This window comes from Armigeres subalbatus, chromosome 2 (assembly GCF_024139115.2).
Source record: "Armigeres subalbatus isolate Guangzhou_Male chromosome 2, GZ_Asu_2, whole genome shotgun sequence".
Classification (NCBI taxonomy): Eukaryota; Metazoa; Arthropoda; class Insecta; order Diptera; family Culicidae; genus Armigeres; species Armigeres subalbatus.
The window spans coordinates 105,540,080-105,566,202 of NC_085140.1; the positions used below are offsets into that span (position 1 = coordinate 105,540,080).

At 40.9% G+C, this 26,123-nt stretch overlaps 1 protein-coding gene and 1 long non-coding RNA gene across 2 annotated transcripts; one reads left to right on the plus strand and one right to left on the minus strand.

Annotated features, from left to right (window-relative positions):
• Positions 1–2,357: 2,357 nt before the first annotated feature.
• Positions 2,358–25,313, plus strand: LOC134214867 (nose resistant to fluoxetine protein 6-like). The gene is made up of 8 exons (XM_062694149.1): positions 2,358–2,740; positions 2,800–2,946; positions 23,276–23,456; positions 23,525–23,623; positions 23,688–24,423; positions 24,481–24,631; positions 24,688–24,874; positions 24,964–25,313. The coding sequence occupies exons 1-8, from the start codon at positions 2,543–2,545 to the stop codon at positions 25,245–25,247; spliced, it is 1,983 nt and encodes a 660-aa protein (XP_062550133.1). The 5' UTR covers positions 2,358–2,542; the 3' UTR covers positions 25,248–25,313.
• On the minus strand, positions 14,797–16,447 carry LOC134214865 (uncharacterized). The gene is made up of 4 exons (XR_009979951.1): positions 16,297–16,447; positions 15,906–16,219; positions 15,721–15,837; positions 14,797–15,665 (listed from the first exon to the last, which is right to left on the minus strand). It is a non-coding gene; the product is annotated as an uncharacterized LOC134214865 (long non-coding RNA).
• Positions 25,314–26,123: the final 810 nt, after the last annotated feature.

The window sequence follows — 26,123 nt, forward strand, 5'->3', positions numbered from 1 at the left end:
TTTTTTTTCAGAAGCTGCAGCAATGCATTCAAATGAACGCAAAAAAAGTGAATTGATGGAAATAACTCATTCTATCTCCCTAAAGTGCAAATTTGACCTCTCTTATGTGCTTTTCTTGTTAGATTTCATAATAAACGAGAAAGGCACCATCACTGCTAGGTGGATTATTCTGTTTTTTTTTTTACAAAAAAATTGAGTAAAAAAATGTTACTCATTTTTCAAGCACTTATCTTTAACCGATTTACTCGCAACAAGTTGCATTCGACGTAGGATACTTTACCATTATTTCCTATTGAAAATTGGTCAGATCGGACTATGGTCTCGGAAGTTATGGCCAAAATACCCCTTTTTATAAAAAAAATGAGAAAAAAAACGTCACTCATTTTTAGGCACTTATCCTTAACCGATTTACTTGCAACAAGTTGCATTCGACGCAGAATACTCTTCCATTGTTTCCTATTGAAAATTGGCCAGATTGGACTATGGGCTCAAGAGTAATGGCCAAAATACTATTTTTATAATGCACGAGAAAGGCACCATCACCGCTAGGTGGATTAATCTGGATAATTTAATAATGGATTTTAATCTGGGAATTAATAATTAATTTCATTTCATTTTATTTCGCCAAATAACTTGCAACGAGGGATCGCGGGTTCTTTGGTATTGCTTTTGCCTCACATTTTTAAGACGGATCAGTAGCTGAAGATCGTCGTCAATAATAATGGAGTTGAACTTAATTTCACATTTAGGAATTGCAATGCCTCTGGCTTCGACAATTAAATTTGTCAAAGATGCGAAAGCATTATAAATATCACTTTTAGTATCGAGAGGAATATTATCATCAAAATTACTATCGAAATACGTTTTATATAAATCCCAATCAGCTCTATGATAATTAAAAGTAGAGCTGATTGGATTGTTAATGGCTTCTTGTGGTATTTCAAACATCACAGGAAGGTGATCAGAGTCAAAGTCAGCATGAGTTACCAGAAGGACTTCGACTAGAAGAAAAACAAGTTGGTCCATTGGGATATTGAATAGTATAATATCTCGCAGAATAATCTTCGTTGTCAAGGCGATCATTTCGGTAAATAAAATAATTACAGTCTGTCAGTCTGGGTATAATTACAGTCAGTACCGCATCAGTACAGAGTACTGAGGGTCGTGGGTTCGAGTACAATCGAAAGGAAAGTGGTTCCCTCCAATACATTTTTCAAATCAAAATCTTCCACATAATGTACATATGTATTCACATCTAAGTTTTCGGAACTTTGTAAATTACTGTCCAAGTCGGGTGGTTTATACCCGGAACATAGGCAATAAACTTTGATTGAAATAAAACGTGTTTTCTCTTCTGCTCGTTATAATAAATCATCGAACATTTCAAGAGCAATGCAAAGAAATGGTCACGTAGATCAATCTTTAGAATCTCCCCAGAGTTGGCACAACGAGTAATACCTGAGCTACACGTCAAGTATGTATGTATACTAATTATCGTTAGATTGACCGAATTAATCAATGACTGAAAAGATGAGTGTCATCGCTTCAATTTCACATGATTGACCTTTCCATAACTAACATTCTAGTTACCTCCGTACTTAACTACCTCAGTTGAGTGTCATCCACCCATAACGATGCATTTCGTTGGGGAAGCTAATCACGTTGCACACGTAGATATGTACGCGCGGTATAACTTAACCTCACGTCAAGCGGATCGACCTTGACATCTCTAATGCAGACAGACAATGATGTCTCCAACATTTGAAATCTTGGTTCGGCTGATAAAGTTTTCAGTGTTTAGTAGCTCGGTATTTATCATCGGCTTTTGTAACGCCAGGCTGCATCGGGCCCCCATACTTGAAGCTGGATTGTGTCGATGAGTGTCGATAGTGGTAATTGTCATCGGTCGGAGAATGTGATAGGGATAGAGACTGGGGAAATGAGCGCAAACAATATGAGCTTGCGTAGTGTCTATACGCGTTGTTCTTGTTCTCTGATCTCGCGCTGAGTATGTACTTAGGGGACAGTAGTTAATCATGTTTAGTAGACGACTTTTCTAATTTTCTTCACTATGTGTTAAATGGTTTAAACAGTTGGTTGCATATACCAACAGCGATCATTCCATTGTTGCACTTTTGATTATATTTTCACATCAAAGCATTACACCAGAAGTATATTTGTTCCAAAAAGTGCAGAGATCAATCTCATAATCTGCTGTAGAATCTGACAAAATGAACCTTTGATTTCCCAGTATAACTTTATCGTACAATGGTTTCGGTTTCAAATATTTTAGAACATCAACAGTACACGTAACAGTATCGACTAATTGCTGGCAACGTTCCCCTTCAACCAGCCACATAGCAAGTATTGCATGGTGGTGATTAGCTTTGAATAAATCCAACTGTTGACCTGATCAAACAGAACCCTATAATCTTTAGCCATAGAGGCGGCATTCGACGCTAACTTGCCTCCAGTAGGAGTTTGAACAGCAACTGAACAAGTATCGAACGATCATCCCGAATGATCAACAGAGCCGATAGCAATGTCGTTGAAATGCAAATTGTTGTGCGTACTTCTGGTGCTTCTAGTGAGTAGGTGGTCCTCTGTGTATGGGTCCAGTGCTTCGGAAATTGTTCCACCGATCTATCGTTACGACGATTTTGAAAAGTGTCAACAGGTTAACTCTCCGGGAGTGTTCTGCTATGTTCGTATAGTGCTGGAATCCGATGCGGATCCTATTGTAAGTTTTGGACAGAATTTGGGATTTGATCCACATTATATCTGTCGGAATTCCTGCAGGACACACCAAGCAGGATTGTGACGCGCTTTCGACGGAATCAGCTGGATTGGGGAATTTGCGTGGCCGATTGTCAGAGAGAGGTAGCTCTTCTCGATGCAAGTGCAAGGCAACGATTGTTGCAGCCGAAAATTGATGTTAACTTCACGGTGAGTTGCAGAACAATCAATCAGTATAAAATAAATCATAGACCATTAGGTTCTGCACTGCATGTCTAATGAAAAACTAGCGCATATCTTTCACATCAGTTTATTTGGCTGAATAAAATGATTGAATAATTAGAACACCCAAACGGCCAAGATCTTCTACAAGGCAAATTAGAAATTGTAAAAATCATAACAAGGTTCGCTTTTAATCCATCAATGTAATATTTTAAGGCTTTTTATTCCAGTCCAGCTTTTTATTCTAGTCTCGATTCCTTTTCGAGTGATGTGCAGATTCCAGTTGGTTCTGGAATTATTCCAAATTCTCTTTAGATCCAAGAGGATTGTTACAACTACACAAATTTCTCTTCTCGTGAATTTGGCAGAGATTTAGTTTCAGGTGAAAATTTGATAGGGTAAATCCAGTTCAGATGCCACACCTTTTTAAAAATTAATATGTCTCCAAAACAATACGTTAAACTGAAACTCTTTATGGTTTTTGATAGTTTAGGGGTCCTACTACATAGTGTAGAAGTCATTTGCAAAACCAAAAAAATCAAGCGGTGCTATTTACATGTGGGAAATGTTGGAAATAGATAACAATTTTTTGGCGATTTTTTTCAGAAATATATTATTATTTATATTGGTAATTCAACCCAAAACTAAACAAATTCATCGTGTGAACAATTTCTTATTTTTTCTGTGTTACAATACACAGTCAAGGTCCTCTCAAGGATATTAGTCATTAATAGGCTTTTACTCCATTGTTTTTCTCCCACAATCAATTACACAATATCGTCAAAAATTGCACATATGGCATTTTGGCATGTGGTAAATGGGGTAAGTGAAAAAAAACGCAAATAGGGGAACTGTTCCTTTAATTCATACCATGTAGCCAAATCAATACCATTCGAAAGCAAAGAATTGCAAAGGTGCGCAAGTTGTATTATTTCTCATTTTTGTGATTTTTTTCAGCAGTGAGCATGCCGGATAACGACCAAAAACACGACACAAATAGAGCCTACATTGCCTATTTTGCGAACGTTATTGATATAGGAGCATGTTATTAATAATGGAACAGATACCCTATGTCGATGATGAAGCATAGAATTAATCAATTTCTTTTCACAATCTTTCATGGCCATTCAAATTAATGCGTTGAATGAGTAAAACATGAAATAATGATCTATTTCAACAAACGAGAAAACTTTTGTACAAGTTGTTATACGTATCCATAAATATGAGATTTTTTTAAAGTTGATTTTCAAAAAACATTCAGTTAGTACATTGATAAGTTGGCTTTCTGCATAGTTTTCAATTCCAGCAAGAAAATATATTTATATGAAAACTAAAAAAAAAATGACTGTCTGATTTTTACTACGGGTGGGGCAAGTGAAAATTTTCTGACACTAAATGAATTTCTATATTTTTTTGAAAGAGGAATAATTTTTATTGAGCATAGACAAAATATAGTGCAAATTTAAACTCATTCGAAGGCATTTTGTTGTTTGAGTAATAACAAATCAAGAATTGAATATGCAAAACGTATCAAAGGATTGGATAATTTGTAAAAAACTGTTATTTATGGAGGTCAAATATATGGAATACTGCTATTGCAGTTAATATATCAACAACTATGATTTATTTGGAGGAAGTTGAGAAGAGTTAAACGGTAGGTAAAGTAGGCTTTTTTAATGAAATCATAAGTGGATTACTAATGAAACCCCATACTTATGATTCCAGGTTTGATGAATATTTCAAAGATAATCTCTATGCTATCGCCAAGTTTTAGCTGCTAGTTAGGCATTAAGACCATAAGTGTATGTTCTCCAATACAAACTCGTGGTGGGTGGCTTAGGTTGTCCTCTCTTGAGCTTCTTCCTAGCATGTACTTCGTCTTCGACGTGTTGATGACTAGTCCAATCCGTTTAGCTTCGCTTTTCAGTTTGATGTAGGCTTCCTCCATCCTCTCAAAGTTACGGGCCATAATATCAATGTCGTTGGCGAAACCAAATAACTGGACGGACTTCGTGACCACCACTCGTGTCAATCCCTATTATTTTTATTTATTCAGACTAAGGCCGAAGTGGCCTGTGCGGTATATAAGAGTCTTCTCCATTCGGCTCGGTCCATGGCTACACGTCGCACATAGGGGTATTTCACCATTCTAGCCGGAATAAAGTTAAATTTTCAAAATTGTCCTAGAGCAGTCCAAATATGCCTCAAACTTCTCTGAATAGTAGACGAGCGACTCCTAGTACTAGGTTTTCTATTTAGATTTAAAGTTTTACCACTACACTTCTAGAAAGTTGAAGGTTTTTCGTTGAGGAAATTAATGATTTTTTCTGTTGAATTTGATTACGTTCGGTATGTTGTATTGTGGTCAAATATTTGCCACAGCAATCCACAGATCAGTACATACCATGAAAAAGTAGACAAAATAGTATCATGTAAACATATTTTTGATAAGAATGAATGGTTCTGAACAGAAATACAAAAGAGTAATTCGAAGTCCATTTTCGAGCTGAAACTAGATAGTGTTACTCATATTTTCAATATGCATAAAACACTTATTCGATGATATTCGGTAATATTTCAGTATAGAGAGGACGCATTTATGTCTATATTTTAGGATCCCGAAGAAAAATCTTGCGCAAATTTGCGCCATTTTGAAAGCGGATGTTTTTAGTTGGGTACTGTATTTAAGGCATTTATGGCCTATATCATACATTCAACCTCCCTATGAAAAGAGGAAGAGTCATAGAACAATTTCCATGACACCATCTTTTAGCTCTATGTTTCCCCTTGCAAACACATAGAGTTGAGCTGATTTCGGTAAAAGCTTTGATGAGAATGAATTAAATGAAATTACCATTGTTTTTCAATGTTTTAAAGGGTAAAGCACATGGGTCAAAAAGTGAAAATTAAGAAAACTGATATTTCAGCCAAATTATCATCACAGTATCATAAAATAAGGTGAAATATAGCAGTTTGAGAGATAAAATAATTTATTCCGGCTAGATTGCGAAAATACCCCTATGTGCGTCGCCAACCACGCAGTCTACGGAGGGTCCGCAAGTCATCTTCCACCTGATCGATCCACCTTGCCCGCTGCGCACCTCGCCTTCTTGTGCCCGTCGGATCGTTGTCGAGAACCATTTTCACCGGGTTGCTGTCCGACATTCTGGCTACGTGCCCGGCCCACCGCAGTCGTTCGATTTTCGCGGTGTGAACGATGGATGGTTCTCCCAGCCAAGGATGTAATCGATCATTTAGTAATCTGCGTTCGATCATTTAGTACTTTGTCAATAACTCATTCCAGAGGCATAATTTCAAAATGTATTGTATGGTGGACTAAGTGCGAAGATTTTGCTACAACTCTCCTTAACAAGTCGACTTTCGAATTCCACTGTTAAAGGAGTTACGGTGCTAGTTGGTATACTTATACTAAATGATAACAAAATATGCAATCATTTAGTCAAAGCTACTGCTACTAGCGTTATAACTCCGTTAGAAGTGAAATTCAAACAACGAACTGTTAGGCAGAGTTGTAGATAAACCTTTGCACTAGAAGTCCACCATACAACACATTTTGAAATTTAGCCTCTAGAATGAGTTATTGACAAACTACTAAATGATCGAAGGCAAATTACTAAATGATCGATAACATCCTTGCTCCCAGCAGTTCATGCAACTCGTGGTTCGTTCGCCTCCTCCATGCATCGTCCGCCATCTACACCCCACCATAGATGGTACGCAGCACTTTCCTTTAGAAAACTCCAAGTGCGCGTTGGTCCTCCACGATCATTGTCCAGGTCTCGTGTCCGTAGAGGACTACCGGTCTAATGAGCGTTTTGTAGATTGTCAGTTTGGTACGGCTGTGCACTCTATTCGATCGGAGCGTCTTGCGGAGTCCAAAGTATGTACGATTTCCAGCCACTATGCGTCTCCGAATTTCTCTGCTGGTATCGTTTTCGGCGGTCACCAGTGAGCCCAAGTACACAAATTCTTCTACCACCTCGATTTCGTCACCACCGATGCAAACTCGCGGTGGGTGGCTCACATTGTCTTCTCTTAGACCTCTTCCTATCATGTACTTCGTCTTCGACGTGTTGATGACTAGTTCGATCCGCTTGGCTTCCCTCTTCAGTCAGATGTAGGCTTCCTCCATCTTCTCAAAGTTACGTGCCATAATATCTATGTCGTCGGCGAAGCCAAATAGCTGGACGGACTTATTGAAAATTGCACCACTCGTGTTAATCCCTGCTCTTCGTATTACCCCTTCCAAAGCGATGTTGAATAGCAGACACGAAAGACCATCACCTTGCCGTAACCCTCTGCGGGTTTCGAAGGGACTCGAGAATGCCCCTGAAACTCGAACTACGCACATCACCCGATCCATCGTCGCTTTGATCAACCGTGTCAGTTTGTCCGGAAATCCGTGTTCGTGCATTAGCTGCCATAGCTGGTCCCGATCGATTGTATCATATGCGGCTTTGAAGTCGATGAATAGATGATGTGTGGTCACGTTGTATTCGCGGCATTTCTGCAGTACTTGGCGAACGGCGAACACCTGGTCCATGGTGGAGCGTTCGCCCATAAAACCCGCCTGGTACTGCCCCACGAACTCCCTTGCAATTGGTGCTAGTCGACGGCATAAAATTTGGGAGAGTACCTTGTAGGCGGCGTTCAGCAATGTGATTGCGCGGTAGTTGCTACAATCCAGCTTACCGCCCTTTTTGTAAATGGGACACACGACACCTTCCATCCACTCTTGCAAAAAACTTCCTCTTCCCAAATCTAGGTAATGACCCAGTGCAGCGCTCTAGCCAGTGCATCACCACCGTGTTTAAATAGCTCTCCTGGTAGTTGGTCAACCAAAGGGGCTTTGTTGTTCTTCAGCCGGCCAATCTCCTCCTGGATTTCCTGGAGATCCGGAACCGATAAAATTATGTCCTGCACGCGTTCTCCCAGGTCCATCATCATGCCACATCGCCATTCAGGTGCTCTTCGTAGTGCTGCCGACACCTTTGGATCATCTCACGCTCGTTCGTAAGAAGGTTCCCGTTTATGTCCTTACACATATCAGGCTGTGACACGTAGCCCTTACGTGAACGGTTCAACTTCTCATAGAACTTTCGTGTGTTATTAGCGCGGTACAGTTGCTCCGTCTCTTTACGGTCTCGATCTTCCTGCTGACGCTTTTTTCTCCGGAAAATTGAGTTTTGTCTGTTCCGCGCCTGTTTATATCGTGCCTCGATCGCCCTCGTGCGGTGTTGCAGCAATCTCGCCCATGCTGCATTCTTCTGTTCTACTAACTGCTCACATTCCGTCATACCAGTCGTTTCTCTGATCCGGGGGCACCGTGCCAAGTGCAGCGGTAGTGGTGCTAAAAATGGCGGATCGAATATCTCTCCAGCCATCTTCAAGAGACGCCGTCAATCCCTACCCTTCGCATTACTCCCTCTAAAGCGCTGTTGAATAGCAGACACGAAAAACCATTACCTTGCCGTAACCTTCTGCGCGTTGCGAAGGTATTCGAGAATGCCCCTGAAACTCGAACTACGCACTTGATCAACCGTATCAGTTTATCCGGAAATCCGTTTTCATGCATTAGCTGCCATAGCTGGTCCCGATTGATTGTATCATATGCGGCTTCCAATGCCGGATCGAATATCTCTCCAGACATCTTCAAGAGACGCTGCGCCAGCTGCTCTTCCGTTGGGAGTTCCACTTCCAGCTGCTAAGCGTAGTCTTGGGATAGTCTATCGTCTTGTTGTCGTCAAATGTTTAGCCGCGGCGGACGACTCCGACGCGTGTTGTACATCGTCGAGAGTTTTGAGCGCAGACATACTGCAACGAGGTAGCGATTGGATTCAAAATTCGCACTGCGGTAAGTGCGGACGTTCGTGATGTCGGAGAAGAATTTACCGTCGATTAGAACGTGGCCGATTTGGTTTTCCGTTTCTTGATTTCCATGTGGCCTTGTGGATATTCTTGCGGGTTCCAGTCTAATGCTTGCTTAAAGATTTCGTTTCCGCCCCTACGTAGAGTGTGGCCGACCCAGCCCCACTTCCCATCCCGAATTTCTTTTGCTATCGGCCTCTGGTGACAACGACGATGGAGCTCGTTGTTTGATATCCAGTTGTGAGACCACTAACCCCGAATTATATACCGCAGGCATCTGTTAATGAACGCCTACAGCCGTTGAGTGTTCTCCACTGATACACACCATGTTTCGCTAGCGTATAACAGCACAGATTTCACGTTAGAGTTGAAAATTCGTATTTTGGTGCGTTCACTTATCTGCCTGTTTTTCAAGATATTTCTTAAACTCGCAAAGGCAGCCCTTGCTTTCTTGATCCGTGTGCCTATGTCGATCTTGGTACCGCCGTCTGATGTCATTTGGCTACCAAGATATTGGAAGCTTTCAACATTCTCCACTTGTTACTCGGCTACTGTGAAACTGGAAGGAGTCACCGTGTTTACATCTAACGATTTGGTTTTGTTGACGTTGATGACTAAACCTGCCGAAGAGGAGCGCTCGGCAAGGTCGTTGAGCTTATCAGCCAATTCGAAGTCGTTTAGGTGCTCCATGGTTAAAGGCTGCCATAACAGCCCGCGGTTTGGTTCACGGTCAATCGCATCTACCAGAGTCTCGTCGATTACGATGAGGAACAATAACGGTGATAGAATACATCCTTGTTCTACACCAGAATACATCCTTGCCTCAGACAGGACCCCATTGTGCAGCACTCTACACGAAAAGTCCTCGTACTGTGCTTCGATGAGGCCGATGATTTTCTCAGGAACCCCCTTGCGTCTCAGGGCGCCTTACATATTCTCGTGATTGAGACGGTCGAAAGCTTTTTCGTAGTCAATGAACACCAAGTAAAGGGACTCTTGAAATTCGTTGACCTGCTCCAAAATGATGCGGAGCGTGACAATATGGTCCACACAGGATCTTCCGGCCTGCTGTCGCCGGAGTCGCATCGATCTTCTCCTGAATCCGGGCTAGGATAACCTTGCATAGAATTTTGAGAACGTTACACAGCAACATTATGCCTTGCCAGTTATCGCATACAGTTAGGTCACCCTTTTTGGGCACCTTCACTAAGATACCTTGCATCCAGTCGACCGGGAAAGTTGCGGTGTCCCAGATATTACGAAATAAACGATGCAGTAGTTGAGCGGATGTCATGGGGTCAGCTTTGAGCATCTTGGCTGATATGCGATCGACCCCTGGGGCTTTAATCGATTTCATGCTTTGGATGGCTGTTTGAATCTCTAGCAGTGACAGAGCTTAGGTATTGACGCATCTTATGCGTCGGATCTTAGGCAAATCATGCCGAGGTGGTGGTGGCCTGGCTGGCACTTGAAAAAGTTGTTCGAAGTGTTCGAACCAGCGTTTCAGCTGGTCAGTTGGGTCGGTCAATAACTGATCATTCGCGTCTTTCACAGGCATCGTTGCATTCATCTTCGCCCCGCTTAAGCGTCGTGAGATATCGTAGAGGAGGCGAATGTCCCCGGTTGCGGCGGCTCTCTCTCCTTCGTCGGCCAGAGAGTCTACCCTCGCTCGCTTGTCCCGTCGACATGAGCGTTTTACTTCCTTCTCAAGAGACGAGTATCATTGACGGGCTAAGACTTTGGCTCATCTGGTTTTTGATCGCTCTATCGCGGCTTTGGCTTCTCTTCGCTCCCCTAGCTTCCTCCAGGTCTCATCAGTAATCCATTATTTTCTCTGGGAGCTCAGATGTCTCAGGTTGTTTTCGCTATTGGCGATGAAGGCATTCTTGATGGCGGTCCATTGGTCTTCCACGCTGCCACCTTCCGGAATATCTGCAGCACGCGTCTCCAGTTCTTCAACGAAGGACCGTTTCACCGTGGCATCTTCCAGTCGGCGTGTGTTGAATCGTCGTCCAACTCTTTCCTCCTGCCGACGAATCCGCGCAATGCGCAGGCGTATTTCGCCGATGAGGAGGTGATGATCAGACGCGATATCGGCACTACGTTTATTCCGTACATCAAGAAGGCTCCGTTTCCATTTTCGGCTGATGCAGATGTGGTCGATTTGATTTTCTGTAAAGCCGTCACGGAGACCCACGTGACCTTGTGAACCGGTCGATGGGGGAGGAGCGATCCCCGATCACCATGTCGTTATTACCACAAAATTCTGCGAACAGCTCTCCGTTTTCGCTCATTTCTCCGAGACCATGGCGTCCCATAATGCGCTCATGGTTCGAGTTGTCGGATCCGATCTTCGCATTGAAGTCGCCCAAACAGATCTTGATATCACCCTTCGGAATTCTATCTACGACGGCATTGAGTTGACTGTAGAAGTTCTCTTTGTCTTGCAGATCGGCAGCATCGGTTGGCGCATAACATTGGATTATAGTAAGGTTTCGGACCCGTGTTCTAAATCTGGCAACGATTATCCTTTCACTTATAGGTTCCCACTTCATAAGCGCAGAGTGTGCCTGAGCGCTTAGTAGGAAGCCAACTCCGCGATGCCGGGGAGCGTGTTCACCTCGTAAACCAGAGTATAGCAGAACTTGTCCTGACGGCGTTCTGTGTTCTCCAAAGTTTGGCCAACGGACTTCACTCAGTCCCAGGATCTCAAGCTTCATGCGGCGTGCCTCATTGGCAAGTTGTGCCAATTTACCCTGCTGGGCTAGGGTTAAAACGTTCCATGTTCCTATTCGTGTCCGTTGTTTCGCGCTAAGAGTCGTCGCCGTAAAATCAGTCCGTATTCTTTCATTATCGGATTCTCGAACAAATTGATGTTTCGGGAACAGTAGGTTGTTGGCCCAAGGTTCCCTATCCACCGGGATGGGGCTGCCATTTTAGGTATAGCTTCCGGGGAATAGCATTTAAAACTCAGCCGCTGGGTGCCAGAACAGACGCTGTTGTTGCCGCACCTCCGTCCGTGGTAGATGCTCGATCAGTCGGGTTAAATTTGATTAAAGTCCCACCCAACACCAGGACTAGGCTAGTACGCTTTGAGCGGCACACGGTCGCTTTGATAGGGCCTGCTTGGGGAAGAAGTTCAACAGAGCCCACTGTCGCACCCCACCACATCCTAGGCAGACCCCACAGGACGCACTCTCTCACTCTAGCTGATGTCAGAAGGACAACAGTGCCCAGGCTGCACTACCAGCTAAGTACGCAACCCTTAGCTGGCGGTCAATTGTCATCGGAAGACCCGTGGAAGCGTGAGTATTGGAACTTGTGAGGACCAGAGCTATGTTAGGCGACATCCCTTCCCGGATGTCAACTCACCATTTCGCAGCCCATTGTTTTTCTCCCATAATCAATTACACAATATCGTCAAAAATTGCACATATGGCATTTTGGCATGTGGTAAATGGGGTAAGTGAAAAAAAAAACGCAAATAGGGGAACTGTTCCTTTAATTCATACCATGTAGCCAAATCAATACCAAAGAATTGCAAAGGTGCGCAAGTTGTATTATTTCTCATTTTTGTGATTTTTTTCAGCAGTGAGCATGCCGGATAACGACCAAAAACACGACACAAGTAGAGCCTACATTGCCTATTTTGCGAACGTTATTGATATAGGAGCATGTTATTAATAATGGAACAGATACCCTATGTCGATGATAAAGCATAGAATTAATCAATTTCTTTTCACAAACTTTCATGGGCATTTAAATGAATGCGTTGAATGAGTAAAACATGAAATAATGATCTATTTCAACAAACGAGAAAAGAAGTTCTTACACCTACCATGTTTAACTTTTGTACAAGTTGTTATACGTATCCATAAATATGAGAATTTTTTAAAGTTAATTTTCAAAAAACATTCAGTTAGTACATTGATAAGTTGGCTTTCTGCATAGTTTTCAATTCCAGCAAGAAAATATATTTATATGAAAACTAAAAAAAAAATGACTGTCTGATTTTTACTACGGGTGGGGCAAGTGAAAATTTTCTGACACTAAATGAATTTCTATATTTTTTGAAAGAGGAATAATTTTTATTGAGCATAGACAAAATATAGTGCAAATTTAAACTCATTCGAAGGCATTTTGTTGTTTGAGTAATAACAAATCAAGAATTGAATATGCAAAACGTATCAAAGGATTGGATAATTTGTAAAAAAAACTGTTATTTATGGAGGTCAAATATATGGAATACTGCTATTGCAGTTAATATATCAACAACTATGATTTATTTGGAGGAAGTTGAGAAGAGTTAAACGGTAGGTAAAGTAGACTTTTCTACTGAAATCATAAGTGGATTACTAATGAAACCCCATACTTATGATTCCAGGTTTGATGAATATTTCAAAGATAATCTCTATGCTATCGCCAAGTTTTAGCTGCTATTAGGCACTAAGACCATAAGGGTATGTTCACCAATACAAACTCGGGGTGGGTGGCTTACGTTGTCCTCTCTTGAGCCTCTTCCTAGCATGTACTTCGTCTTCGACGTGTTGATGACTAGGCCAATCCGTTTAGCTTCGCTTTTCAGTTTGATGTAGGCTTCCTCCATCCTCTCAAAGTTACGGGCCATAATATCAATGTCGTTGGCGGAACCAAATAACTGGATGAACTTCGTGACCACCACTCGTGTCAATCCCTGCCCTTCGCATTATTCCCTCTGAAGCGATGTTGAATAGCAGACACGAAAGACCATCACCTTGCCGTAACGTTCTGCGCGTTTCGAAGGTATTCGAGAATGCCCCTGAAACTGGAACTACGCACTTGATCAACTGTATCAGTTTATCCGGAAATCCGTTTTCATGCATTAGCTGCCATAGCTGGTCCCGATCGATTGTATCATATGCTGCTTCCAATGCCGGATCGAATATCTCTCCAGCCATCTTCAAGAGACGCTGCGCCAGCTGCTCTTCCGTTGGGAGTGCCACTTCCAGCTGCTGAGCGTAGTCTTGGGCTAGTCTACCGTCTTGTTGTCGTCAAATGTTTAGCCGCGGCGGACGACTCCGACGCGTATTGTACACCGTCGAGAGTTTTGAGCGCAGACATACACTGCCGTAAAAAACCTTTCGAAGTTCATTAACTTACCTTATGAAGTTTAGCCACAAGAAAATTGATTGAAAATCATAAGGTTGTCTTATGGAACTGAATGAACCCTGGGTGAATTTTGTCCATAATGAGACATATGTTCCTCTTAAAGTTTGCCTTAAAATTTTCATTGATTAACCTTATGAAATTTCATAAGGCAGTGTTATGAAGTGCTGATTTACTTTTTTTTTGTTTTTCTAAATTGAAATAAATTATGAATTAAAACCAAGTTGATAAAACGTTTTTAAATCATTATATCTTTATTGAAAAAAAACTCAACACTATATTCTGGTTTTATTCGTACAGGATACATGTCTAATAATGTCTAATAATAATGCAAATGGCCAACATCGTATAAAGGCGTGGTCTGGGAAATTTACTTGGGAAGATCACGGTGACAAAATGTCTACGCTCAATAACACAAAGAACCCAATAAGCAGAACTACACTTTCAGAATATTAAGAAATATGATAATCATGTGCAATTGTTGAAAATCGCCTCCGGAGAAACTAACTACGGATACGATACGTGAAGACAACCAATTGGACTTTTTACTGAAACTACACCGACAAGGAACTGCATCCCTATCAGCTGCTAAGTAGCAATACTATAACCGAGACCAAGATGAATACACCACTAGGTGTTCCAATTTGCCAAATTCACGATTCAGCCATCTTGGATTTTAGTATGGGAGAGCCAGCCGGTTTGTTTATGTTTTGCACCGAAAATGAATTTTTCACCCCCGCCTTCTTCTCGCCCATAAATTGGGCGGATTGAAACACCTAGCTGTGTATTCATCTTGACCGAGACTATAACCATATAATTAGTACATATTACTACTGTAATGTATCAAAGTATGTAGTAAATAGGCAGCCTTGGCCCAGTGATACCGACACATGCACGAAAGATTACTGCATGAAATCATATAACAACGATTTCTTCAAGACATTTCCCAACGCCGATTTCCTTCTCTTCTTAATGCTGTGGTGACATTTCTGCCTTGCAACTTAGCCAAGAATGAAAATTTCCTATGACGGGACCGGGAATTGAACACAGTCACCTTCAGCATGGACTTGCTTTGTAGCCGCGCATCATACCACACGGCTAAGGAAGGTCCCAACTTTAGCATTAGCTCACGAACTATTGATCAACACCCCACTACAACCAAACTGACCGATATGCTATTAGGGGCTGTCCATATACCACGTGGACAGTTTAGGGAGAGGGGGGTATGGCAAATGTCCACGGTTCATACAAATTGTTGAAAATTTATATGAGCAGTTGTCCACGCTGGGGGAGAGGGGTATCTTAAACAAATCAAAACCTGTCCACGTGGTATATGGACAGCCCCTTAATAGTGAGGGCATGAAAACTGACACCGGCACTGTGTGTTGAGTGTTGACCAGTATGGTTCTGAAGTTGAAGTACTGGCTCCTCAGCATCTGATTAAATAATTGCACCGACAACTCTAGCCCGCATAAACGCTCTTGCTAAATGGCTACTACAGATGCCCGAATAGTTGTTTTTTCTGGCCTTACTGCCATCGGGAGCACCGTTTAGTCTAGTCGTAAGCATACCATTGATGTTTACTTTGTTGGTGGTTGGATTTTTGGCGACTAACTTTGTCGGGTCAAGCTATGCCAAGCAGTTTCAGATCGTCCAAATTATTCCTGAAATTGCTAAGAAAAATCTGTTTTTAACCTCACGGCATCAGTCATTGATTATGAGTATTACCACGTATTACGTATACACTGCAGTCCGAAGCTCGGAGTCTATTTGTGTACCATAGAGCTTTCTTCTTAATGACAAGTTGCTGATGCAATTCATCGTAACCGCATCTGTCTTCCTGATCTGAAAAATCAAAAGGTTGTATGTAGTTATTTCTATACGCAATTCTAAACCTTGCGGCCAAATATTACCTTGATGATTTCGCCGAAACCTGTCGCATCCGGCATCATTCGTCCGTTTATCGAGACCGTATACCGAAGCCGGAGGAAACCGGATAATCTTATTCCACTAGGACAGGATCATTGCACTATACTATATAGGCGAGAAGCTGGACGTCTTGAGTCTTCGTACATCGTCGAGGGAGGCAAAACTGCAGGACTTGTGCAGTTGTTTCCGCTTTCGGAGGACTTCGGGAGAGTGCCTTGATTGAATTACCGAATTCATGCACAGGTAGTCGTTTTAGATTTACGGTGATCCTTCTGACATTGCAGTTGCTGCAATGTCGCTGAAATAGATATTAGAAGGAAATAAATTTATTGTAAATTTAGAATTCGGGATTATTTCAGTCGAAAAAAAACTCACGTTGATGGCGTGAAAAAAATGCAACAAGAAGTGAGCCATTTTTTTTGCTAGCTGTCAAGATGGTCAGGATGAACGCTGTAATGAACAAGGTCTGTTCATAAGAATACCTTATGAAAAGTTTACATATAACGTATGAATTTCATAAGGCAAACTTATGGTTCCCATTGGTACCTTATGAAATGAAAATGAACTTATGAAAATCAAAATGTTTTTTCTACCAGTGTACTGCAACGAGGTAGCGGTCGGATTCAATATTTGCACTGCGGTAAGTGCGGACGTTCGTGATGTCGGAGAAGAATTTACCGTCGATTAGAACGTGGCCGATTTGGTTTTCCGTTCCTTGATTAGGTGATTTCTATGTGGCCTTGTGGAAAGTACTTCGGACTACCATTCCGCGGGAGGCTGCGAAGTTCATGCATCGTTGGCCGTTATCATTCGATACGGTGTGCAGCCTATCCGGTCCGATGACCGGTCTATACATTTCGTCCCTTCCTACCTGAGCGTTCATGTCGCCGATGACGATTTTGGCGTACCGCAGTGGGCATCTATCGTATGTCGGCTCCAGCTGTGCATAGAACGCTTCTTTCTCGTCGTATAGTCTCCCTTTGCGTGGGCAGTGCACGTTGATGATGCTATAGTCGAAGAAACGGCCTTTTATCCTCAGCTTGCACATCCTTGTGTTGATTGGCTGCCACCCAATCACGCGTTGGCGCATCTTTCCCAGCACTATGAGGCCGGTTCCCAGCTCGTTGGTGGTGCCAAAGCTTTGGTAGAAGGTAGCCGCTCGATGCCCGCTTTTCCACACTTTCTGTCCTGTCCAGCAGATTTCCTGCAGCGCTACGACTTCGAAGTTGCGGGGATGTAATTCATCGTAGATTATCCTGTCGCAACCTACGAAGCCTAGCGACTTGCAGTTCCATGTTCCAAGCTTCCAATCGTGATCCTTTATTCGTCGCCTAGGTCGTTGCTGATTATATCGAGTCGTATTAACTACTATGTCGTTCGTAATGGTTATTTTAAAAAGGCGGTTTATTGGGCGTGTACAAGCCTCCTGTCTCGTTGGAGGGCCGTCGTGTTAGGTCTGTTTAGTGTCCAACCTAACCCAGGACTTGGGCTTGTGCGTTTTAAGCGGCACACGGTCCCTTTGGCGGAGCCTGCTTGGGGATACATGCAGCTCCTTATAGAAGTTTAACAGAGCTCACTGTCAAACTCCATAACATCCACAGGCACCACAACTGGCAGATGGCCTGGGAAAGGATCAGCAGTCAGGACATAGTCTCTGTTGCCTCCAATTCATTGATATACGTAATTACTCTATCATACATAGTTCGAAAGATACATAAAAAAATACACGCTTATATATCCAGATTCTGGTTTCGAAACAACGATTGGAATTCTCACTTAACTTTTCAAAAGGACCTATAAGTAACATTTTTTTCATGAATTAATTTGAGTACTGCAATCAAAAGATTTCATGTTTTTCTGATGATTGGGCTATTCAAATTAGGCCGTGACAAATATTTAATTAACTTTTTGTCCTACTGGTCTCCGAAAGTTCAAGAGGGGGGCGGGGGTGGCGGATAAAAAATAAATATTAAAATGAAAAAAATAAAAAAAACTCCTCGGATTTATTAAAGAATGTTTTGAAAATCCTCAAAATTATCCGAATTTTATTTTGTTGCCCCCTCAAAATATTATTTTTTGGCAAAAAAACCCGAGGGGGGGAGACAAAATAGATTTTAAATATTTGGATCGGCCTTAATTCATGAAAAAATGGTACTTAGGTCCTTTTGAAAAGTTAAGCGAGAATTGATCAATGTTCAATACTTCCTGAATAAACTAGGTCGAACAAACCATAAGGCCGAAACCCATCTGGCCGAATGCCATTTTACCGAAAGGGTCGTTTGGCCGAAAGGATCATTTGGCCGAAACGGTTGTTTGACCGAATAGGTCTTTGGCGGAATAGGTCATTTGAAATGTGAGAAATTTGGAATGAGAAGAGACACGTCTCACTTCTCACTCTTTATTTTTCTCTTCTCACTGTAAAAAGTGAGAAATGATTAGTGAGACGTCTCACTGCCCACTCCGCACTACTCACTTTTCACAGTGAGAAGTGAGAAATGAAGAAAGAGAAGTAAGACGTCTCACTTCTCACTCCTCATTTCTCACTTCTTGCTGTCAAAAGTGAAAAGCTCGAAGTGAGTAGTGAGACGCTTCACTACTCATTTCGCGTTTCTCACTTTTTACAATGAGAAGAGAAAAATGAAGAGTGAGAAGTGAGACGTCTCTCTTCTCATTCCTAATTTCTTACTTTTCAGATGAACTATTCGGCCAAATGACCCTTTCGGTCGAATGGTCTGTGCGGCCAAATGGTGTATTCGGCCAAACAACAATTCGACCTAGTGATTTCGGCCAAATGACCCTTCCCCCTTAACGAGAGGCCACCGACTTAGCGACACCCTCAAAAGTTCCACGGAGTTGGATAATGAGGAAGGTATTCGTTGGGTCAGGATTTGCCTGTAGCTGGCAATGTTACCGTGCAGATTTTACCACGCCACACTGTGGCAGACCACTGTATTCTTTTTTTTTTTGGTGTTGTTTGGAGTTTTGGTGTTTTCGACACACTATCGGGTGATTCTAAGCTTCATTTTGATGGAATTTATTTTTATCTACACGCAAAAAAATGTTGCGGTCGAAACTACCATTCCGAGGGTAAATTTAAGAATCCGCACCGACGATTTTCAGCAGACAACAAACCCGTTTGATTTTACCATGCGCGCAGTAAAAATCAACTGTGGTCCTGGTGGAATGTTGTTGCATGAACTGAATCAGTGGTGAATTTGTCCGAATGCGTGGTTAGTTTAACTGAAAATTTGTGGTTGTTTTAAAAACATGGCGTAGTCTACAAAATAGTAACCATTACCATGGAATTTTTCTCAGTGTAGGTAAGTTAAGACCTGCCTAGATAAGTGTTATTTTTTTTTATACAAACGAGATAGAGCATTTTTTTCTATTTTCTAATTTTCTTCTACAAAGTTGTATGGTTTGACATTTTGGACTTATGCTCCATAGACATCTATGTTCTAAAACTTTTGTGGATGGCGCTGTATGTTATTTCCTTAAAAACAGCTTTAAAATGGTTTTCTTCCCTTTTTTTTCGCATAAAACCCCTGGCAAATGTTTTTTGAGGTGTGCTTTCAAAGGAGACTGATAATAAATCAGATAGTGAGGTGTTACCAAGGTTTTTAAAAGCTTTATTAGTGAATTTCTTGAAATTAAATTAAAAAAACATTGTTTTGAAAAATATGAATAATTCACGAATGGGCGTTTGGTGGCAGCTGAAATTTTGTCTGAACATAGTTCAAACTTATATCTTTGATATCGGGAAGAAAAAAAAAAGTGGAGACATGTGGAGCTTTTTGTCTGTCTTGTCATTTATACCAAATTTGGTATAAATATGCATTGAAAATCAACATATTATAGCAATTCCGAATGAAACGCAATGTACGATATCTCTTTTCACGAAATAAAGTAATTGATTCGCCATACAAACAACATGGTGGGCAACCATGCGTCTCCGTGTGGAGTATATGGAAATTGTGTACCGGTGTTTGTTATCAATTACTCAAAAAATGTATCTCCAAAACGGATTTCTCAACATCTCTATTTTTCCCAAAATAATGTGTAAAATTGAGAGAATAAATTTCTTGACTATAGATTTCGAAAAATGCTAAAAAAATGATTTTTCAAATTCATCACAATTTTAGATCAGTGACGGAACAAAAAATACAAGTCTAATAATTTTCGGAAAGGGATGATTCTACCAAATATTGCAGAATCCGGAGATATCGTAAATCCGTTTCATTCGGAATTTCTGTAATATGTTGATTTTCAATGCATATTTATTCCAGATTTGGAATAATGGCAGACAAAAAGCTCCACATGTCTCCACTTTTTTTCTTCCCGATATCAAAGATATAAGTTTGAACTATGTTCAGACAAAATTTCAGCTGCCGCCATCTGCCCATTCGTAAGTTATTCATATTTTTCTAAACAGTGTTTTTTACCTTAATTTCAAGAAATTCACTAATAAAGCTTTTAAAAACCTTGGTAACACCTCACGATCAGCTTCATTATCATTCTCCTTTGATAGCATACCTCAAAAAACTTTATCAGAGGTCTTACGCGAAAAAAATGGAAGAAAACCATTTTATTGCTGTTTTCAAGGAAATAACGTACAGCGCCATCTACAAAGGTTATAGAGCATAGGTGTCTTTGGAGCATAAGTCCAAAATGCCAAAACAAACAACTTTGTAGAAGACAGTTTAGCTCTATCTAGTTTCTATCAAAAGATAACACTTATCTAGGTAGGTTTTAACTTATCTAGATAAAAATAAAATTCATCAAAATGAAGCTTAGAATCACCCGCGATAGTGTGCCGAAGACACCAAAACTCTAGAACGTATACAGAGAGTGCTAGAGGTTTTGTCCAACGAATACAGCGGTCTGCCCCAGTGTGCCCTGTAACACACCACGTAAAGGTGTAAAGGGTAGAATTATCAGATTAGGGGTGATTCACTACTTTTTGGGATTTCTAGACCCCCCCCTCTGTCACGCTTTTTGGAATACTTCGTATATGTACTGTCACAAAATATTAGACCACCTTCCCCCTAAAACCTGTGACGTCATTTTTTAACGAACCCTTACGATAGTACAGAGCCTAAATAACTATACTGACCGTAAAATACCGTACGTATGGTCAGCCTAGTTACGGATAAGTACCAAAAAATGAGTAAAATATTTTACGCGTTTGACGTATAAAAAAATATTTTGGACATAACTTCTGAAGCCCATAATCCGATCTGTCCAATTTTCAATAGTAATGGGACAGGATGCCGCGTCGAATGCAATTTGTTGCAAGGTTAAGGATATGTACCCAAAAATGAGAGAGATTTGTTTGCACGCACACAGACATCACCTCAATTCGTCGAACTGATTCGATCGGTATATAACACTATGTGTCTACGGGCCTTCTATAAAAATCTTGTTTTTGGAGCGAACATATCGCCGCTACGTATACTTTTTATACGAGAAAGGTAAAAATGGAAATTTGCCGAGAAACGGCTAAGATATTAACGTTAAAGTCTATCATATTTTAGTGATGGTCTCCGATTTTCGCCATCTCAAAGTGTATGCCGGTATAGAAAATACAGGCGTAGTCCTACGTCAAATTGAAAACTATTCCTGCTATCGATGAGAGCAGATCGAAAACTAAATTTGATATTGGTTCCGATAACAAAATAAGTACACAGTTTGATGTCAGATCATACAATTTAGAAATCTACAGCAAAATGAGATCAAAATATGTAATCAATCATGATGATTCATATTTGAAAACAAATTATGATTTCAATTTGATGTCGAATTCAAAATGTGTTTTCTTTGTGCTCTCGTTATGTTTTCAGACTTTGCTCGGGTTCAGTGTCTCGTACTTGATTCGACTTTAGTATGTATTATGTATATTTACTAGCATGGATACCCGAGCAAAGTCTGAAAACATAATGAGAGCATATAGAAAACACATTTTGATTTTGACATCAAATTGAAATCATAATTTGTTTTCAAATATGAATCATCTCGATTGATTACATATTTTGATCTCATTTTGCAGTAGATTTCTAAATTGTATGATCTGACATCAAACTGTGTACTTATTTTGTTATCGGAACCAATATCAAATTTAGTTTTCGATCTGCTCTCATCGATAGCAGGAATAGTTTTCGATTTGATGTCGTAGTAGGATTTTTCTGCTATACATTTTGTTATTTTAACCATTAAAACGACCAAAAAGATATCAAATTAAGTAATCATATTCGGCGATTTCACAACATCAAAAAGAGTTATCGTTTTGCTCTCAAGCTTTGCTCGGGTAGGGATTCTCATTCATTCTCATGAGCATCACGCTGTTTTTCGCCGAGAAATCGATTTGCAGGAAGGAAACCAATGCCGCGAAGAGTTTATTTGCTCGTTTTCTCACTTCCTTCATTCTTTCCGGGCCATCATCAATTGCAAACGAAAAGTAACCTTTATGGAACAAACAACCTTTTTCTCTTTCTTTTCCTTCATCTTATTGGCAATACATCCTCCACTGGGACATTGCCGCCTCGCAGCTTAGTGGTCATTAAGCACTTCCACAGTTATTAACCATGAGGTTTCTAAGCCAAGTAACCATTTTTGTATTCGTTTATCATAAGGCTAACACGATGATACTTTTATGCCCAGAGAAGTCGAGGCAATTTCCAAACCGAAAATCGCCTAGACCGGAACCCAGCCTTTATTTTTGTTGATGTTTTAGGTTCGATTCCCGTTGCGATAATAACATTTTTGTAATGGCTACCGAACATTTTTGAGAAAAGTGTGAATAATGATAAAACTGAAATAGAAATTACCTTCAGTATATACTCGAACAAGCAGATGTTGTTAGATCATGCGACACCGTCTTTACGTATTTGCATAGAGGTGTGATACATCAAGTGTTAAATAATTTTTCAAAATTTGGCAAATAATAACACGCGTAGGTTTTTTGTGCTATTCAAACTTTATTTATAGTATCGGGTGAAGTACCTACTTACTTCAGTATTGCTTGATAATGAAAGACCCCAGTGGGGGATGTTGTGTACTAACAAAACTAGCAATATGCACCATTTTTTTCACAACTTGAACAATATGCATACATTTGACTTATCATCGTTGACTCCATCATCCGTGGACAGCGTTGCAGCAAAAATTAAATTCAAAATATTCCCTTTGTTGACTGATAATTTATTGAGTTGTGGTGGCTTCGAAAACGCGAGGTGGAACAGCAAGCGGTCATGTTTGGATTCTGAAAAACAGTGCTCCAAACATGGTACGTTATGCATAACAATTAGTTTATAAAAAAACATACCTACACAATAATTTTATTTTTTATATTTGATAGCATATCTTTAGGTTAAAGCATACCCGCCACAAGTTGCAAGAGTACAACGCAAAGTACAGCCAGCTGATCAACATTTGCGTCAACAACCGCTTGGAACTGGATTACCATACCCCGCAGCATGGTTACTCGGAGATTGAGCACTGCTTGACCAATGACCCGCTGGAGGCTCGCAGTGACTTCGGTTTGTCGCCATGACTAGATGCACTCCGATAATTCATGTTATGACGATCTATCGTTTGTATTTTTCAGACTGGCTGTCGGTGGGGTTCATCGCGATAGTCGTAGCGTTGGTAATTGCCGTTGTTGCAGCAAATGTTTTAGAATGGCTGGGCGATGTACAAATCAAAGGTGTGGGGTTGGCATGTTGGTTGAGATCCACGATAATGTCATCTAACATTTCTTATTCTTACAGATCATATCGTGGTGTCTTCGTTTTCGCTTCACCGGAATTGGACTCGCTTCACCGAAGTCAACAAATCGGAAGTTTACAAAGACTTTGGTTACGTCGACGGATTGCGTGTGTTCATAAACATCTATGTGCTGATGATTCACTGCTTGTTGGTGTGCGTTGTACTCCCCGTTACCAACCCGGAATCTGCTGAACGACTTCTGGAAAGTCGGTTCATGTTGAACTTTACATCCACGGCTCCGATTTCGGTGCAGACGTTCTTCGTCATCAGCGGAATGTTGTTGATGGTGAACTTCCTCAAGGACGTGGAGCGCAAACCGCAGTTCAGCGTCGAATACTTTCGCACGAAGATTACCAATCGATGGATCCGGCTGCTACCGGTTTACTATTTCTTCCTGTTGATGGCTGCGGTAGGCCACGCGCTTCCGGGACTAAAACTAGGTGCTCTGGGATACAGTTCACTGGTTGTCGAGCGCAGCGTATGCAGGGAACGTGGGTGGGAGAACGTGCTGTTCGTCAACAATCTTCCTATCAGCAATGAAAGGTGTTTTCTCCACGGCTGGTACATGGGCGCTGATCAGCAGTTGTTCCTGGGTGCTATGGCGGTGTTAGCTCTGATCTGGAAGTTCCCAAAGCACACCTTAGCTATACTGACGACTTTACTAGTGGTTGCAAATATTGTTACTCTCAGTATTATCTACAAGCTCGAACTGGAACCTGTTATGCCTATTAGATATAGGTTCGTGTGTTTATTTTTTTTTTAACTTTTCAGCTTGTATCATAAATTCCTTTTTAGTGATCTGAAGTTCTTGCTATCGTATCAGCCGTGGTTTTCACACATTTATATGCCTCCCTACACTAATGCAAATGGTTTTATCAGTGGATTGATTGTTGGATATCTCTACCATGAAACAAAACGGCGACGGCTGAATCTTAAAGATTCAAAGGTAAATATGACTAAATTCTACGCTAAAAATGCTTATCTAACTGTAATACATTTCAGATATACATGATTCTTCGGAAAATCACTACTCCTCTGGTTGCCGTCGGATTCCTATCGCCGTTCCTTTTTTACGAATATGACTTCAGACGATCATCTTGGACGGTACTTCTACATTCAATTGTATATCGTAATTACGGTGCCCTTGCAGGCTGTATGTGTTTTATCTACTGCTTCAAAGCTCAGCCAGGTTAGTATGATAGAGAGATTTCGCGCCAACTGGAGCAAGATCATTAGTTTAAGCTATTAGTAACGCTTTATTTGAATTCTTTTGTACAGGCTTCTTCCGGCGTTTCCTGGCCTCTCGACCAATGACCAGCTTGGGAAAACTGTCCTACAGCGTGTACGTACTTCACGTTCCGTTGGTTCGGATAATGTTGAACTACGTTCCCGCATTGCCGGAGGTATCCCTACCCCACATTGCTTCTCTTCTGCTGTCGCTAATTGTACTGTCGTACGCATTTGGGTTGGTGGTATATTTGTTCCTTGAACAGCCAATGAGCTTGCTACTAAAGTATTGGATCCTCGAGCGACCGTCCGGGAAGATTAAAAAGACTACGTAATTTTGTGATGTTTTTTAAAGATGATGTAATAAAGATTTTAAAAATTATTAACTATTATACCAACAAGCTTTGACTTACTACATATATCTGTATGGTTGCTACTTAGTGACTGACCAAAATTGCGCAACGAATCAAGTGAATGACATACTGGGTTTGGTCAAACATTACCAGGACAACGCCAGCCACGTCCTTGTAGTTAGTTAGGAAGTTTGAAGGAATATTCGCAATTAGTTGGGATCGTTGGAATTGGTTTAACTATTCTAAGTGTTGTGACCATGCAAGTTTTTCTTTCACTGGGATTTTACGAGCTACTTTGCATCTGCGTCGAAAAATTACACTATTCGAGAATAGATTGAATTAATCTTAGGACAAACCAAACTAAATTATAAGAGAACTTTTTGAAGATTTTGTGGGCTTCGTGGCCGTGCTTCCAGAAGCATGGACTATGGAGCCTGGGTTCGATTCCCGCCCGGTAAGGAGGAATCTTTTCGTGATCGAAAAATTCTCCACCGGTCCACTGGGTGTATGTTTCCTGTCCGTTGTCTAGATGTTAAGTGTTCGGTCTGTACGACCTTTGGTCGAAAACGGTGTTTCTGTCTTAAAAAAAAAAACCAATTTAAAAAAGAACAAAGAACAAAGAACAAAGAACAAAGAACAAAGAACAAAGAACAAAGAACAAAGAACAAAGAACAAAGAACAAAGAACAAAGAACAAAGAACAAAGAACAAAGAACAAAGAACAAAGAACAAAGAACAAAGAACAAAGAACAAAGAAAAAAGAACAAAGAACAAAGAACAAAGAACAAAGAACAAAGAACAAAGAACAAAGAACAAAGAACAAAGAACAAAGAACAAAGAACAAAGAACAAAGAACAAA